The sequence below is a fragment of the Phocoena sinus genome, chromosome 5 (genome assembly GCF_008692025.1).
Source record: "Phocoena sinus isolate mPhoSin1 chromosome 5, mPhoSin1.pri, whole genome shotgun sequence".
Classification (NCBI taxonomy): Eukaryota; Metazoa; Chordata; class Mammalia; order Artiodactyla; family Phocoenidae; genus Phocoena; species Phocoena sinus.
The window spans coordinates 109,688,254-109,707,270 of NC_045767.1; the positions used below are offsets into that span (position 1 = coordinate 109,688,254).

The 19,017-nt window shown below is 36.1% G+C and overlaps 1 protein-coding gene across 2 annotated transcripts in view; it reads left to right on the forward strand.

The window, feature by feature from the left end:
* LRBA (LPS responsive beige-like anchor protein) overlaps positions 1-19,017 on the forward strand; it is a 753,999-nt gene that overhangs the window by 219,118 nt on the left and 515,864 nt on the right. For both annotated transcript variants that reach the window (XM_032633582.1, XM_032633583.1), the window contains exon 34: positions 25-86. In XM_032633582.1, the coding sequence (XP_032489473.1) occupies positions 25-86 (62 nt within the window). The remainder of the gene's footprint in view (positions 1-24; positions 87-19,017) is intronic.

The window sequence follows — 19,017 nt, forward strand, 5'->3', positions numbered from 1 at the left end:
TAAAAAAAATTCTCTTTGATATAGGTCTGGTTTGCATGAAGTCTAGTAGTTCAGTTGTGGAATTGGTTATGCTACTGTGTTCTCAGGTGAGTGACAAGAATAAATGTTGAATTAAAAATAAATTCTCAAGTGAATTCATTTTGCAAGAAAGTTAAAATTGATTAGAAATTTTTGCTACAATAGTTTTGTGCTTGCAGTTTTAAAATAATTTATTTGTATTGCAAAAGGGTTACTTCTTGTGTTTGGTGCTAACAGTTTATTTCGAAGTGAGTGCTGAGAGAAATAGGATAGATGAATGAGAAATAGAGGTTTTTCGAGCCACATTTTAAAATGTCCAGATCAAATGGCCTTGAGATGACTAAATTTCTTTGCCTTGCATATTAAGGTTACAGAAACAGATTTATTTCTATACCTCGCGGAGTGCCACTCTGACTCCCATGGGAATAATGGGTTTACTTCCCTTTTGTGCAGAGGTTATAAAATGAGTGATAAATAATTTTGAATTCTTGTCATTGCTAATTATTTTTGACATATCTAGTAGATTTGGGAAAACATCAACAAAAATATGACAGCCATCATAATAAGATGTAGTGAATAAATTCCTAAAAGCGAGATTACTTTCATTGTTCAGAAACCTTATACCTCATGTGGTAAACTTTAATGATTTTTTTTTAAACTTATGTAAAAATCATGTATCTTGTAATATTTTCTTTTCTCTTTAGCAGTTAAACAGATGAATGTTTTTATTGAGAGTTTTTTTTTGGTAGTCTTTTAAAAATGATATCTTGCTGGTAGTAAATTCCCCTACTTAAAACTTTAAAATAGCCTTTTTTAATAGGAAGAGTATTGGTCTAGAGGTCAAGGGTTCTGACCCATTTCAAAACCTTTGACCTTCATTTAAAACTCTCCTGGTTTACTTGCCTGACGAATAAGGATAATGCAAAATTAATGTTTCTTTTCATCGATTTATTCATTTTAGTGCCTATATTGCCAAATTTATTTTGACTGTGCTGATGGACATTTCATGAATACAAATTAAAGAATCATAGAAGGTGTGAAAAATCAATACTATGCATTGTCAATAAAATGCAATAAGAACAATTACTTCCAGAGATTACATCTAATGGATTTTTAAAATGAACTTGTGAAGAGTAGTTATGTTTGTAGTGGGCTTATTATTCTTAGATTTAGTGAGAGTCATGTTTTTAAGTGAATTATCTACTTTAGAAAACTCCCATTCCTTTACAAACTGACTGGATAAAATTTCCCATTTAGTAATCTGATTTGAAATAATTGGTCGTTTATTTCTTGAATGGAAATTACCATATACCATTCTTATACTGACATGAAATTACCCTTACTTTAAGAATCATTTGCTTACAGTTTTATATGTATACTCACAGCAGTATGAATTTATTGTTTATAGAGCTGTAATTGTTTCATAGGTGAAGTTTGATAGTGAAGTTTCACTTTCTAGGTTAGAAGAATTTAATGTATTCTTGATACATGAAAGCTGTTTTAAATATAGTATATTACACAGTGGAGTGTTAGAAGCTGAAAAGATAAAGAATGACATGCTTTAAGACACCTATTTGTCATGTATGTCACAGTGCTGTTTAATACTATTCCAATCAAATGGGAATATGAAGATCACTTAGAGTAAGTTGCAAAAGTCAGATCATCTCAAAGTTTTGTTTAAATAAAACACATTATTGGTTTGTTTGAAGTTCTTACCATTTTTTATGGGTTCTCCAAAAGTTCCACGGCATCTCTATAAGATGTAGCACAGTGCAAAAACTGACATGAAAAATGAAGCTAGAATTAGCTCCAGATGTATACAGATTGTTCTGGGGTGATAATTACATTTTTCACTTTGAATTTTCCTAATTCAAAGAGGTCAGATTGGCAATCACAAAAGTGATTTATTTTGTTAAAAAGTGAACTGTCTTTTTCTACGTGAAAGCTTAAGAGAGATGAAATTGAATTTGAAGTCGACATTTTGCAGATATTGGGTGGCTGTGGCTTGAGTTTGACTGATAATTTGTTTTAGTCTGAGATAGGGTGGGAAGTAAACGGCTAGCATCATGCTAAAATTTTAATCAGTTTTGTAAAGAAGAGATGTAGTGGATTGAGTGCCAAAGATCGAAAGATCAGGTCAAAAACTCCTTTTTAATCACATAAATAATGGGATATGCTTATGAACTTAACGTCTGCAAATTTGATTTAAAACTTTACAAATTAGTTGATGTTAATTTCATGGCAATCAGCCATGTTCTGATTATTTTTCTTGAATCCATTCAAAACTTTTTTTTTGTATTCTTCTTAACAAAGTGTTTAAATCTGCCGTATTTTATTACAGAAGAGAGTTTAGAGCCTGAATTTAAGAAATGAGGAAATGATCACGTTGGGTTTGCTGTCATTAAGACCAAGTAGATCACTATATATTTTGTTAAAGCTTCAGCTAGGATCGTATTTTTCAATATCCACTCATTCATTAATAGGTTTATTAGATACCATTTCATATTTTATCCCATTTAAATTTTAACATTTTAAGACAAAATGTTATTATTTAGAGTTGAAAATCTTTCTTAAAATATTTAGCATGTTATTTTTGAGTAAAGTTATATATATATATACTTACGGTTTATTAGTTATGTTTATTCCTATACTGAAAATAATTCAAGAGCTATTTAAGCTCCAAAACCTGATTTTAAGTCTTCTTTACTTCTTTAAAATAAGACTGTATACACTCCTCAGGAAACTGTATATTCTCTGATGCACAGAAAATAATCGAACAACTTCTTAATTATATTTCAGATTCAGTTTTTCAGAAGCATGTAACTTTTTTTTGCCCAATATTTGTTGTGTATGTGTATAAACCTTGTAGAAATCCATATGAATTTAAAGAAAATGTTAAATAAATATTTCAAGTAATATTACTCCAGCATTGTGTAAAGTGTTTATATCCTGCTCATTTGACATTAATATCATTTTTGAAGGAATTGACATTGTATTCAAGGCCACTTTATAAAAGTGTTGTGTTGCTCATCCTAATTCAGTCTGACATACATTCCAATAACACCACCTCCCTTCTTGGGTTTAAAGCTAAATTTATGACTGTGCATTGTGAAGTGCGTCATTTAAAAATGGTTTCAACCCAAAACATCTAATAAATAAATAATGTGTATGGCTACTCAGTAGTAGACTTTCTAGACTAGAAATCATTCCATCGGATACTCAACAGTCCACTATCGGAGAGGGCTGTCAGATAAATCTTATGGTAGCTGCATTCATGTCCTGTAAATCACATATTATTGTCTGAGCCTTCTGCCAGGTCATCTATTCTTTTCCCATTTATCAGAAATGCATAGAGTATATAGAAAAACTAGAAGCACCATGTAGTCTGGCCTGGCATCCTGTGTGAGTAATTAATTAGCAGTAAAAGTTAATTTAAAAATAGTGTTAGTTTGATTTTTCTTCAATACATTTTTCAACAAAATATGTAGATTGTTGCTATTTTGGGAAATATTTCCTTTGCATGAAGGTAATAACAAAAGGTTTGGTCATTTCTTTCAATATCTCTGAATTATTAATTTTAAAACTATAATGTTCATAATGAGAACCAGCTATCACTATTCGTATGATTCTTTAATGTCTGTTTCGTGGTTGAATTATTGCCATTTGAATTTTTTCCTGAATCTTCATAGTAAAGTGTTCCTCTTTTCCATCACTCTCCTCTAATTTCTTTTCTCTAATTCTGGTTTCCTTCTCCTTTTTGAGTTTATTCCTTCTAAATATGTGACATTAATGTTATTGCTCTTGGCTTTTTATTTCATGAGCTTTTCTTTTTCATAGTTGTGATGAGTATTTTGGGTAAAGTAGATAATTTAAAAAAAAAAAAAACCCCGAGAGGGATAGGGGAAAGCAAACCAGCTCTATACCATGGCACAAAGGCATCTTTCATTATTAGGCCTCTCTTACTGTTTGGACCTCATTTCTTATCACTTTGTTTTTGTAACTGTTCTCAAGCTATGCGAGCTATTTAAAGTTACCCAAATGTGCCATCATAATTTTGTGTCTTGGCGTAGGCTTTTTCTTTCCCTATAATTTCCTTCCTTCAAATTTGGTGAGTCTAATTGTTGGCTTCTTCTCATCACTCCGAACTCAGCTTAATTATGCTCTTCTCAGATCATATCTATAGTTGGTATCTTTTTTGCACGTCTTCATCTTAGCACTCATCATATCACAAATTTTAACTATACCTGTGCTAGTTTGCTACTTCTTTTTTTTTTTTTTTTTTTTTTTTTTTAAACATCTTTATTGGGGTATAATTGCTTTACAATGGTGTGTTAGTTTCTGATTTACAACAAAGTGAATCAGCTATACATATACATATGTTCCCATATGTCTTCCCTCTTGCGTCTCCCTCCCTCCCACTCTCCCCATCCCACCCTTCCAGGCTGTCACAAAGCACCGAGCTAATATCCCTGTGCCTTGTGGCTGCTTCCCCCCAGCTATCTACCTTACTACGTTTGTTAGTGTGTATATGTCCATGACTCTCTCTCGCCCTGTCAAAACTCACCCTTCCCCCTCCCCATATCCTTAAGTCCGTTCTCCAGTAGGTCTGCGTCTTTATTCCTATCTTACCCCTAGGTTCTTCATGACATTTTTTTCCCTTAAATTCCATATATATGTGTTAGCATACGGTATTTGTCTTTTTCTTTCTGACTTACTTCACTCTGTATGACAGATTCTAGGTCTATCCATCTCATTACAAATAGCTCAATTTCATTTCTTTTTAAGGCTGAGTAATATTCCATTGTGTATATGTGCCACATCTTCTTTATCCATTCCTCCGATGATGGGCGCTTAGGTTGTTTCCATGTCCTGGCTATTGTAAATAGAGCTGCAATGAACATTTTGGTACATGACTCTCTTTGAATTTTGGTTTTCTCAGGGTATATGCCAAGTAGTGGGATTGCTGGGTCATATGGTAATTCTATTTGTAGTTTTTTAAGGAACCTCCATACTGTTCTCCACAGTGGCTGAACCAATTCACATTCCCACCAGCAGTGCAAGAGTGTCCCCTTTTCTCCACACCCTCTCCAGCATTTATTGTTTCTTGATTTTTTGATGATGGCCATTCTGACTGGTGTGAGATGATATCTCATTGTAGTTTTGATTTGCATTTCTCTAATGATTAATGATGTTGAGCATTCTTTCATGTGTTTGTTGGCATTCTGTATATCTTCTTTGGAGAAATGTCTATTTAGGTCTTCTGCCCATTTTTGGATGGGGTTGTTTGTATTTTTGTTATTGAGCTGCATGAGCTGCTTGTAAATTTTGGAGATTAATCCTTTGTCAGTTGCTTCATTTGCAAATGTTTTCTCCCATTCTGAGGGTTGTCTTTTGGTCTTGGTTATGGTTTCCTTTGCTGTGCAAAAGCTTTGAAGTTTCATTAGGTCCCATTTGTTTATTTTTGTTTTTATTTCCATTACTCTAGGAGGTGGGTCAGAAAGGATCTTGCTGTGATTTATGTCATAGAGTGTTCTTCCTATGTTTTCTTCTAAGAGTTTGATAGTTTCTGGCCTTACATTTAGGTCTTTAATCCATTTTGAGCTTATTTTTGTGTATGGTGTTAGGGAGTGATCTAATCTCATACTTTTACATGTACCTGTCCAGTTTTCCCAGCACCATTTATTGAAGAGGCTGTCCTTTCTCCACTGTACATTCCTGCCTCCTTTATCAAAGATAAGGTGTCCATATGTGCGTGGGTTTATCTCTGGGCTTTCTATCCTGTTCCACTGATCTATCTTTCTGTTTTTGTGCCAGTACCATACTGTCTTGATTACTGTTGCTTTGTAATATAGTCTGAAGTCAGGGAGCCTGATTCCTCCAGCTCCTTTTTTCGTTCTAAAGATTGCTTTGGCTATTCGGGGTCTTTTGTGTTTCCATACAAATTGCGAAATTTTTTGTTCTAGTTCTGTGAAAAATGCCAGTGGTAGTTTGATAGGGATTGCATTGAATCTGTAGATTGCTTTGGGTAGTAGAGTCATTTTCACAATGTTGATTCTTCCCATCCAAGAACATGGTATATCTCTCCATCTATTTGTATCATCTTTAATTTCTTTCATCAGTGTCTTATAATTTTCTGCATACAGGTCTTTCGTATCCTTAGGTAGGTTTATTCCTAGATATTTTATTCTTTTTGTTGCAATGGTAAATGGGAGTGTTTTCTTGATTTCACTTTCAGATTTTTCATCATTAGTATATAGGAATGCCAGAGATTTCTGTGCATTAATTTTGTATCCTGCTACTTTACCAAATTCATTGATTAGCTCTAGTAGTTTTCTGGTAGCATCTTTAGGATTCTCTATGTATAGTATCATGTCATCTGCAAACAGTGACAGCTTTACTTCTTCTTTTCCAATTTGGATTCCTTTTATTTCCTTTTCTTCTCTGATTGCTGTGGCTAAAACTTCCAAAACTATGTTGAATAAGAGTGGTGAGAGTGGGCAACCTTGTCTTGTTCCTGATTTTAGTGGAAATGCTTTCAGTTTTTCACCATTGAGGATGATGTTTGCTGTGGGCTTGTCATATATGGCTTTTATTATGTTTAGGAAAGTTCCCTCTATGCCTACTTTCTGGAGGGTTTTTATCATAAATGGGTGTTGAATTTTGTCGAAAGCTTTCTCTGCATCTATTGAGATGATCATATGGTTTTTCTCCTTCAATTTGTTAATATAGTTTATCACATTGATAGATTTGCGTATATTGAAGAATCCTTGCATTCCTGGAATAAACCCCACTTGATCATGGTGTATGATCCTTTTAATGTGCTGTTGGATTCTGTTTGCTAGTATTTTGTTGAGGATTTTTGCATCTATGTTCATCAGTGATATTGGCCTGTAGTTTTCTTTCTTCGTGACATCCTTGTCTGGTTTTGGTATCAAGGTGATGGTGGCTTCGTAGAAGGAATTTGGGAGTGTTCCTCCCTCTGCTATATTTTGGAAGAGTTTGAGAAGGATAGGTGTTAGCTCTTCTCTAAACGTTTGATAGAATTCACCTGTGAAGCCATCTGGTCCTGGGCTTTTGTTTGTTGGAAGGTTTTTAATCACAGTTTCAATTTCAGTGCTTGTGATTGGTCTGTTCATATTTTCTATTTCTTCCTGATTCAGTCTTGGCAGGTTGTGCATTTCTAAGAATTTGTCCATTTCTTCCAGATTGTCCATTTTATTGGCATAGAGTTGCTTGTAGTAATCTCTCATGATTTTTTTTATTTCTGCAGTGTCAGTTGTTACTTCTCCTTTTTCATTTCTAATTCTATTGATTTGAGTCTTCTCCCTTTTTTTCTTGATGAGTCTGGCTAGTGGTTTATCTATTTTGTTTATCTTCTCAAAGAACCAGCTTTTAGTTTTATTGATCTTTGCTATTGTTTCCTTCATTTCTTTTTCATTTATTTCTGATCTGATTTTTATGATTTCTTTCCTTCTGCTAGCTTTGGGGTTTTTTTGTTCTTCTTTCTCTAATTGCTTGAGGTGCAAGGTTAGGTTGTTTATTCGAGATGTTTCCTGCTTCTTAAGGTGGGCTTGTATTGCTATAAACTTCCCCCTTAGAACTGCTTTTGCTGCATCCCATAGGTTTTGGGTCGTTGTGTCTCCATTGTCATTTGTTTCTAGGTATTTTTTTATTTCCTCTTTGATTTCTTCAGTGATCACTTCATTATTAAGTAGTGTATTGTTTAGCCTCCATGTGTTTGTATTTTTTAAAGATCTTTTCCTGTAATTGATATCTAGTCTCATGGCGTTGTGGTCGGAAAAGATACTTGATACAATTTCAGTTTTCTTAAATTTACCAAGGCTTGATTTGTGACCCAAGATATGATCTATCCTGGAGAATGTTCCATGAGCACTTGAGAAAAATGTGTATTCTGTTGTTTTTGGATGGAGTGTCCTATAAATATCAATTAAGTCCATCTTGTTTAATGTATCATTTAAAGCTTGTGTTTCCTTATTTATTTTCATTTTGGATGATCTGTCCATGGGTGAAAGTGGGGTGTTAAAGTCCCCTACTATGAATGTGTTACTGTTGATCTCCCCTTTTATGGTTGTTAGTATTTGCCTTATGTATTGAGGTGCTCCTATGTTGGGTGCATAAATATTTACAATTGTTATATCTTCTTCTTGGATCGATCCCTTGATCATTATGTAGTGTCCTTCTTTGTCCCTTTTAATAGTCCTTATTTTAAAGTCTATTTTGTCTGATATGAGAATTGCTACTCCAGCTTTCTTTTGGTTTCCATTTGCATGGAATATCTTTTTCCATCCCCTTACTTTCAGTCTGTATGTGTCTCTAGTTCTGAAGTGGGTCTCTTGTAGACAGCATATATAAGGGTCTTGTTTTTGTATCCATTCAGCCAATCTGTGTCTTTTGGTGGGAGCATTTAGTCCATTTACATTTAAGGTAATTATCGATATGTATGTTCCTATTTCCATTTTATATATTGTTTTGGGTTCGCTACTATAGGTCATTTCCTTCTCTTGTGTTTCGTGTCTAGAGAAGTTCCTTTAGCATTTGTTGTAAAGCTGGTTTGGTGGTGCTGAACTCTCTCAGCTTTTGCTTGTCTGTAAATGTTTTAATTTCTCCATCAAATGTGAATGAGATCCTTGCTGGGTAGAGTAGTCTTGGTTTCAGGCTATTCTCCTTCATCACTTTCAGTATGTCCTGCCACTCCCTTCTGGCTTGTAGGGTTTCTGCTGAGAGGTCCGCTGTTAACCTTATGGGGATTCCCTTGTGTGTTATTTGTTGTTTTTCCCTTGCTGCTTTTAATATGCTTTCTTTGTATTTAATTTTTGACAGTTTGATTAATATGTGTCTTGGCGTGTTTCTCCTTGTATTTATCCTGTATGGGACCCTCTGTGCTTCCTGGACTTGATTAACTATTTCCTTTCCCATATTAGGGAAGTTTTCAACTATAATCTCTTCAAATATTTTCTCAGTCCCTTTCTTTCTTTCTTCTTCTTCTGGAACCCCTATAATTCGAATGTTGGTGCGTTTCATGTTGTCCCAGAGGTCTCTGAGACTGTCCTCAGTTCTTTTCATTCTTTTTTCTTTATTCTGCTCTGCAGTAGTTATTTCCACTACTTTATCTTCCAGGTCACTTATCCGTTCTTCTGCCTCAGTTATTCTGCTATTGATCCTATCTAGAGTGATTTTAATTTCAGTTATTGCATTGTTCATCGTTGCTTGTTTCATCTTTAGTTCTTGTAGGTCCTTGTTAACTGTTTCTTGCATTTTGTCCATTCTACTTCCAAGATTTCGGATCATCCTTACTATCATTATTCTGAATTCTTTTTCAGGTAGATTGCCTATTTCCTCTTCATTTGTTAGGTCTGGTGGGTTTTTATCTTGCTCCTTCATCTGCTGTGTGTTTTTCTGTCTTCTCATTTTGCTTATCTTACTGTGTTTGGGGTCTCCTTTTTGCAGGCTGCAGGTTCGTAGTTCCCGTTGTTTTTGATGTCTGTCTCCAGTGGCTAAGGTTGTTTCAGTGGGTTGTGTAGGCTTCCTGGTGGAGGGGACTAGTGCCTGTGTTGTGCTGGATGAGGCTGGATCTTGTCTCTCTAGTGGGCAGGTTCACGTCTGGTGGTGTGTTTTGGGGTGTCTGTGGCCTTATTATGATTTTAGGCAGCCTCTCTGCTAATGGGTGGGGTTGTGTTCCTGTTTTGCTAGTTGTTTGGCATAGGTTGTCCAGCACTGTGGCTTGCTGGTCGTTGAGTGAAGCTGGGTGCTGGTGTTAAGATGGAGGTCTCTGGGATATTTCCGCTGTTTAATATTATGTGGAGCTGGGAGGTCTCTTGTTGACCTGTGACCTGAAGTTGGCTCTCCTACCTCAGAGGCAGAGCCCTGACTCCTGGCTGGAGCACCAAGAGCCTTTCATCCACACGGCTCAGAATAAAAGGGAGAAAAAGTAGAGAGAATTAGTAGAAGTATGAGGAAAGAAAGAAGGAAAGGAGGAAAGGAAGGAAGGAAGAAAGAAGCAAAGAAGGAAAGAAAGGAGGGAGGGAGGGAGGGAGGAAGGAAGGAAGGATGGAAAGAAGGAAAAAAAGACAGAAAGAAAGATGATACAGTAAAAATAAAATAAAGTATAATATAGTTATTGAATTAAAAAATATTTAGAAAAAAAAAAGGGACGGATAGAACCTTAGGACAAATGTTGGAAGCAAAGCTATACAGAGAAAATCTTACACATAAGCATACACATACACCTTCACAAAAAGAGGTAAAGGGGGAAAAATCATAAATCCTGCTCCCTGAGACCACCTCCTCAATTTGGGGTGATTCGTTGTCTAAAGGAGGGAGGGAAGGAAGGAAAGAAAGAAAGAACGAAGGTAAAGTATAATAAAGTTATTACAATTAAACTTAATTATTAAGAAAAAGAATTTTTAAAAAAAAAGTCATGGACGGATAGAGCCCTAGGACAAATGGTGGAAGCTAGAGTATACAGACTAGATGTCACACAGGAGCATACACGTACACCTTCACAAAAAGAGGAAAAGGGAAAAAAATCATAGATTTCGCTCCTAAATTCCACCTCTTCAATTTGGGATCATTCCTTGTCTATTCAGGTATTCCACAGATGCAGGGTATATCAAGTTGATTGTGGAGCTTTAATCCGCTGCTTCTGTGGCTGCTGGGAGAGATTTCCCTTTCTCTTCTTTGTTTTCACAGCTCACAGGAGCTCAGCTTTGGATTTGGCCCTGCCTCTGCGTGTAGGTCGCTGGAGGGCGTCTGTTTTTTCGCTCAGCCAGGACGGGGTTAAAGGAGCCGCTGATTCGGGGCCTCCGGCTCACTCAGGCCGGGGGTTGGGGGATGGGGGTAGGAGGGGCACTACGTGCGGGGCGGGCCTGCAGCTGCAGAGGCAGCGTGACGTTGCGGCAGAGGCCGGCGTGACGTTGCACCAGCCTGATACCCGCCGTGCGTACTCCCGGGGAAGTTGTCCCTGGATCCCGGGAACCTGGCAGTGGCGGGCTGCACAGGCTCCGCGGAAGAGGGGTGTGGAGAGTGACCTGTGCTCGCACACAGGCCCCTTGGTGGCGGCAGCAGCAGCCTTAGCGTCTCCCGCCCGTCTCTGGGGTCCGCGGTTTTAGCCGCGGCTCGCGCCCGTCTCTGGGGTTTGCGCTTTCAGCCGCGGCTTGCGCCCGTCTCGGGGGCTCGCGCCCTCAGCCGCGGCTCGCGCCCGTCTCTGGGGTTTGCGCTTTCAGCCGCGGCTCGCGCCCGTCTCGGGGGCTCGCGCCCTCAGCCGCGGCTCGCGCCCGTCTCTGGAGTTCCTTTAAGCAGCGCTCTTAAACCCCTCTCCTCGCGCACCAGGAGACAAAGAGGGAAGAAAAAGTCTCTTGCCTCTTCGGCCGGTGCAGGCTTTTCCCCGAACTCCCTCCCGGCTAGTCGTGGTGCACTAACCCCTTCAGGCTATGTTCAAGCCGCCAACCCCAGTCCTCTCCCTGAGCTCCGTCCAAAACCAAAACCCGAGCCTCAGCTCGCAGCCCCGCCCGCCCCGGTGGGTGAGCAGCAAGCCTCTCGGGTTGGTGAGTGCTGGTCGGCACCGATCGTCTGTGCAGGAATCTCCCCGCTTTGCCCTCCGCACCCGTCGCTGTGCACTACTCCGCGGTCCCGAAACTCCCCCCTCTGCCTCCCGCAGTCTCCGCCCGCGGAGGGGCTTCCTAGTGTGTGGAAACTTTTCCTCCTTCACAGCTCCCTCCCACTGGTGCAGGTGCCGTCCTTATTCTTTTGTCTCTGTTTTTTCTTTTGCCCTACCCAGTTACGTGGGGAGTTTCTTGCCTTTTGGGAGGTCTGAGGTCTTCTGCCAGCCTTCAGTAGGAGTTCTGTAGGAGTTGTTCCACGTGTGGATGTATTTCTGGTGTATCCGTGGGGAGGAAGGCGATCTCCGCGTCTTACTCTTCCGCCATCTTCCCCATTTCCCAGTTTGCTACTTCTTTATTGCCAGTCTCCCTCTCTCTACTCTAGGTCCTATGAAGGTTACAACTATTTCTGTTTCATATACCTAGTATACTAGGTAAACTGTGAAATGTGCCTAGTACCCAGCACAGTCCCTGGCATCTGATGGCTGCTCAGTAAATATATATGGAATAAATAAATAATTCAACTCCCAGCTAAATTGCCATCTCCTCTGGAAAGCTTTCTTTGACTCCTCTCTTCCCCACAACTCTAAGCCTAGGTGAGGTATACATCCTAAGCACTCACTTGACCCACCTTATAGTAATTTCATTCTTTATTTAAATTGTATATTATTTTTTTTCTTTCCCGTTAGACTTTAAGTTTCTTAAAGGTAAGCACTGTGTTTTATTTTCTATTGTATCTCCAACATTCAGCATAATTACTTTTCAACCAAATATTTATATAATTGTACAATTAATAAATGAATGGTAACATTGATCATAAACACTGTATTTTGGGCTTTTACCTTTTGGTCCTTTTCATTATGAAACATCCTCATTCTTTTGTGTGTTATTAAGTGTGTATTAATTGTTCATTTTTATTGTCAGCTATTTTGTCATTGCCAAATATTGTAGTCATGTTCATTTATAAATGAGAGTCTTACTTTTTTCATTTTCTTTTGGCTTAATCAGATTTACTTCTTTTTAAAAAATCAAAGTTATTGAAGCATAATTAATATACAATATATATGTAATATTTTACAATATTATATACAAGAGTATATATACAATATCTTAAGTGTACAGTTCAATGCATTTAGATATATACACAACCGTGTAACACCCATTTCAATCCAGGAAGTTCCCTGTGCTTCTGTAATCAGTCCCTACTGGTATCACCTCAAGTTGCTACTGATTTGATTTCTCTTACTGTGTGTGCGTTTTACTTATTGTGGAACTTAATATAAATGGAGATTTACTTCATTTAACTGTGGTGCTTAACTCCTCAGAGTGTGCTGTATATAGGGTACACGTCAACCTTTTAAACTAAAACTCACTATCTAATATTAAGAAAATGGTGTGGTTTTTAAAAAGAAATAATTGAGTCAGTAAAGCATAGGTTATCTTCTGCTAACCACAAAATAAGAATTTTGAGTTTAAGTTGCTCATTGAAAATATAAAAGTCTTCTTAACTTCCTTATGCATTTTTTTTTACCTATAAGGAAATCTTATGGTATGGAGCTTTTATGCAGCAGTATTGTGAGGCCATAAACTATACTTCGAAAAAAAAACTTCTAGGTTTTTGTTTTCACTGTCAGGCTCAGTTCAAATGCTATCTCTTATACAGAGCTTTGTGTCAGTTTATTTACCCTGAGTCCTCCTTAATATGCCTTAATATGCCTGCTTGTGGTATTTCTTTTTTTATTTAGCAAACATGTCCTGAATGATTTTAAGACAAGTCTCTCCTTTTAATCTAGTAAGAGAGACAAATAATTGTAATACAACATAGAATTTTTATGAGGACTTTAAGAGAAATAGAAGCAAATAGTAGGGGCAGGGAGTGGAATTAGGAATGGGGCATAAAAATGTATTTATTAATCCCTGTTTAATTTAACTAATTTTATTTCTGTTCATGAACAGATCATTTCAGGCTCCTTTGCCTTTCAGTCAAAAATTTTTTTCCAGGTTCTATCTATGTTTTTTTTTATAATTTCATCGAGATCAATAGATATTCAAGTTCTTAAAGCATTTCCTCTACTCTTTGCTGTACCTATAATTTTCCTTGGTTAGATTTGTGGTAGCCGGCTACTTGTTTGATCAGTTCTCACTGTCCAAAACTTCCAGTACAGCAAATCCTAGTGTGTACTGTGTGATGAAAATGGATGTTCTCTGAGAAAAGCAGACAGTGGTAAATAAGCTTGGAAAATGTTCATTTAAATTTAATTAGGATCTTTACTGGAGGGTTCCTCGAGGCCTTTAGTCAATACATGTGTGTATGTGTGTGTATGTGTATAAAAAATATATATATAAAATAAAGTGTATTGTTGAATCTGTTATGAGAATAATATTAGTATATTTGATCACAAAATGCTTTTTATGGCCATAGTGTGTATGGATAATTTTTGTGAAATATACTTTAGGAAAAGCATCAGTGTTGACACAGTGAATAATACAGGAAATGCTTCTTTTTGTATTCTGCTTCTGGTTTTCTCTGCTTCTCCAATCACAGTGATTACAGAAAATCAGTAGATTTGCAAAAGTACAGCTGTTTTTTTCATGAAACACTGTGATTATTTTTACTTCATTCAAGAATTAACTCAATTACCTGTTCTCTCTCCTTTGTAGGTAATTTGGACTCAATTTACATGTTGTTTCTGAAGGGATAGATGTTCAGAACTGATTATAGTAAGATTTGGTATTCTTTCTAGAACAACTTAAGTTTAACCAGGAGTGTGTGTGTGTTTGTGTGTATTTTTACACACACATATATGTATTTTTACAATATTTATGTAGAACTAATCCAAGCTTAAGAATAAATTCAAATATTTTGACATCAATTGATTATATAGCTGTTTCCTACATTAGTTGAGTGAATCCAGTTACATTTTTAGTCAATATTGTGGCAGTTTATGCTCTGTAATCATGTTTAAGTGTCTGGCATAAAGTCTAGAAACCAGGGTCAGAATATATTTTATATTAATGGGATATTACATACATTGTTAGTGACCCATTTGTAGAATCGGGCTTTGCTATGCACTTAAAGAGGTGCAAGAGGTCCAAATAAAATGAAATTAATCTGTATGTGACTGTCATATGATACAATGTCTGGTGAAAGAAATTTTCAGTATTTGTCAAATAAATGAGTAAAATTTTAGCAATAAAATTTTAACAATTTTTAATAGAATAAAGATTTAGTGATAATTTATAGTTACACAGCTAAATTATACAGTGGCTGTTGCTCTTCTTAGGTCATCCATTTATCCGTTCAAACAATTAGGATTTGAGATAGCTTGTAATCAAGACGTAGACATAATAAAAATATGAAGTCATTATAAAGGTTAATTGGGTTAAAGAATTAAGAGTCATGAAATCACTCTGATGCCTAAGTCCAGGGGTTTTCACTAAAATCTGTTTATGTTTTTTGTTTTTTTTTTAAGTATAATTTGTATATAAGGCATTTCCTAAAGTTAGTAGACAACAAAAATCTATGTTGATATCCTTAACCCTGAGAAGTGAGGGAGAATGGAATGCTGCTAGGAAATTCACCCAGGTATATTTAGGAAGATTCATTAAATTAATAGATGGGAGAGGAATTTACTCTTCTTCTGATATGGTCTGAAGAACTCTATCTTTGACATGTACAGATATTTTTGGCATAAGAACATATAAAAATCTTTCTGTGCATATATTGTGTAATAACAAAACTCATTTAATATGTGGGTTTTTTGCTTTTGCTATAAATTAGAATAAAAATAGTTTAAATCCTATTAACTCTTATTAATCTTTATTTCTTTGCTTAGATGCCCCCAACATTGGATTATAAGTTGTGAATACACCAATTTAGAGAACTCCATCTTAGAGTTAAATTTACAGAGATAAGTGCTAAAGAAGGGTTAAATTTATGCACATAAGAGCTATTTTCGTACTTATGCTATATTATAAGTTTTGTTTCTTTTGTTAGATTGAAAACTCCTTGAAGTCAGGAAGCCATTTCTTTTCTTTTTTTTTTTTTGCGGTATGCGGGCCTCTCACTGTTGTGGCCTCTCCTGTTGCGGAGCACAGGCTCCATGCGCAGGCTCAGCGGCCATGGCTCACGGGTCCAGCCGCTCCGCGGCATGTGGGATCTTCCCGGACCGGGGCACGAACCCATGTCCCCTGCATCGGCAGGCGGACTCTCAACCACTGCACCACCTGGGAAGCCCCAGGAAGCCATTTCTTAATTGTCCATTTTGTCTATGTTGTTTATTAGTGTCAGATTATAATAAAATAATCATTTAATAGATATTTGTTGAATAAATCAATATATTTACCTTATTTAAGTAAAGTTCCCTTTAAATTTAATTCTTGAGTTTTTGATTCATTAAAAAGTATTTTTTTTAGTTAAGGAACAGACACCATTCTATTTAATACTTTTATTTCTTCTATTCAATTTTATCTTAATCTGAAAGGCAATTTACCCCTTTTATCGAGGTTTCAGACCCTAATTCTGAACTCTTACCCTATGCTTACTTAAATGTTTTAAAGTAAGAAAATGATACGTATTAAATCTCTTTCACCTGATCAGCTTTGGGTCTCAAAAAGATCCGTTAAGAGTCACAAAAGGACCTGTTAAAAGTCTCAACTGATGACCTCTTATGAAGAAATCACTTTGTGCATGTAGATTTTCCTCTTTCTGTAGAATTATTTCTATCACGTTTAAGTCACTAGCTTCAAATAACTCAGCATTCATTTCAGGCACCACAGCTTCTGCTAACAAAGGGAATATGACAAATGTTGAACCTCTGGCTCTTAAAAATGATGTTTACCCAAATATTTTAGCACATTGTTCGTGAAGGTTTCTTAAAAGAGACAAATCTATATCTGAATAGAAAGATTGCTAAAAGTGCTTGCATGGCAACAAATTTGCAAAATGTATTAAATGTTTAAATTTATACTTTGATATGCTGTCAAATCATTCAACTTCCTTTGTAACCAGCCTTCCTTTTTCCAATGTAAATGGGACTTTAGGGGCAATTGGATTCTTTAAGACCAGTTTATATGTAGCATGGTCCAACTAGGATCAGTATAATTTAATATTTCAACCTTTTCTCAATGTTACCCCTCCTTTTATTTTATTTTGGATGCCTTTATTCCTCATCCTTAGAATATATTTATAGAAAATTAGTGAATGTAAATTGATTGTCTCTGATTTGTTATTGTCAGGGCTTGTGACCTTTTGATTGCGAATGGATGAGAATCAATATGGTAATGATTAACACTGGGTTCAAAAAAGTAGGCTTGCAGTACAATCACCTGTTTTTATCTTAGAGTTGCTGTGAATGCTTTGTCCTTATAATGTCAAAGGCTGTGAGCATAGGTGTTCTGTATTGAAGTGCTCAGAATTAACTTAATTTTGTGTGCAATCAAAATATTTGACCTTATGAGAAGGAACTAGAGACCTTTGAAGAAGCATGATGGGAAGCCTGTGGGAGTTGGAGAGGGTAGTTTAAGATTCATGCTATGTTAACCGGTCATGAACATCTTAAATGCACTAATACGTGTGAAGCATTTGAAACCAGCTTAATAACTGCACTTTATGCTAGTATGGAAGAAAAAAATTATAGTTTTACTTGATTCAGATTTTTATAACTTGCTTTTATAAGGTGGACTCATTTGTCTTTAAACAATAGCAAAAACATTAAAAACAAATAAATCAGACTGAATTATTGCATTCACTTTTAAAAAATAAAATATTTAACTTGATGGATTAGTGAACATTAATTGATCTTTATTTGAATCTGGATGCAGACCTTTCCAGTATTAATTTAAAGTGCTTTGTAACCAAAGAGAAGCATAATTTAACTTTAGCTCAGGATTTATTCTGAAATACAGGCATCCTGTTGATTCACTAGCGCACTAGGATTTAGAAAACAGCACCTTTTAAGGTAAATTTTGTGGAACTGGCAGTACACCCTGTGGCTTGGCAGTCTAGTCAGAAGGATGATACCATGCTGACTATATAACTAGATCTTTGAACGTTATTCTCAAGGGTGGTAAATGCAAAACAAAGTAATATCAACTGGCACTTAATTCTGCAAGTTCCCTGCTGATTGGGGTATTCAGAGAAATGGAACTCTTCCTGACAGGAAGTCAGCCTATGAGTATGGAGACATCTGAAAATAAAGTGTGCTTTAATTTGGCACCCCACCGTTTTACAGCTGGTCTTTTAAATTGGGATTAGGCAGCGAGTGAGAAGAAAAGGGGAATACGTGAATGGAAATATTCTAAGCATAGTGTTTTCCTTTGGTTTTAACATAATTATGATTACAGCTCGGTTTCTGTGTTTCTCAGCTTTGACTGCTTATTGTTTGGTTTTGCTTAGTCCTTTCTTTTTTTTCTATTCAAATTAATCCACTGAAGTTAAAGTATTACAAAAAGGCTAGATTAAAAGCGTAAAGCTTGAGATTGTCTTTGTTTTTATACCAAAACTCTCTGATAACTTTTTTTCATAAATAGTATATAATTTAATAGTTTTTAAGCAGAGTAATCAGTTCTTAGGATCTAGATTTAAGATTTGCTGTCAATTTTAAAGTGTTTACACTATTTGCCTCAGTTGACTGAGTTTAGTACTTTAGTGCAGTTAGACTATAATAGCATTATGTATACATATATATATATAAAACACAGTATAGTTTAGGGAGGGACAATTATTATATATAAGTAGTTGCCCATATATTCCATATGTTATGCATCTTTTAGTCAGGCAGCTGTTTTTAGTCAAGCTGCCATTTTATAATATGAGCTTCCAGAAGCATGCATGCAATTTTAATAAAACCTGGAGTTTGCACTTTGATTTAGGCCTGAATAAAGCACGAATCAGAAGCCTGAAGGCTATTTGTTTTTCTAGTAGTTACTTCCTCAGTTGCTGGAGATGGACTTTGTAGAGGTGGCTGTTGTCTCCATCATGGTTAACAAAAGGAGAAAGGGAAAAGTCACTTTGGAAAGGGTCTTAGGAAGAGACTGAGGTCAGGAAAATGCTGTGATGATAGATTTTTGAATTTTAATAAACGTTTTTCCCTCTACCACTTGTTAACTCTGTAACCATGGGCAAATCACTTCACTTGCTTGAGACTCAGTTTCTTATTGAGTGAAATGGGTGTAATAAAGATTATATTAGATAATATATGTAAAAGGATGTAGAACAGTCCATAGAGCAAAGTAGGTTGTAAATTAAAGTTATTAGTTTCTGAATCTAAGTGTTTTTAACAGCACACAAAATCTTCTCTTCAGTATTTTTAGTGCCTCTTGTTTTCTTTTAATGAAATTAGATTTTTCATATCTATGCTTTAGTTCACCATTATTTTCT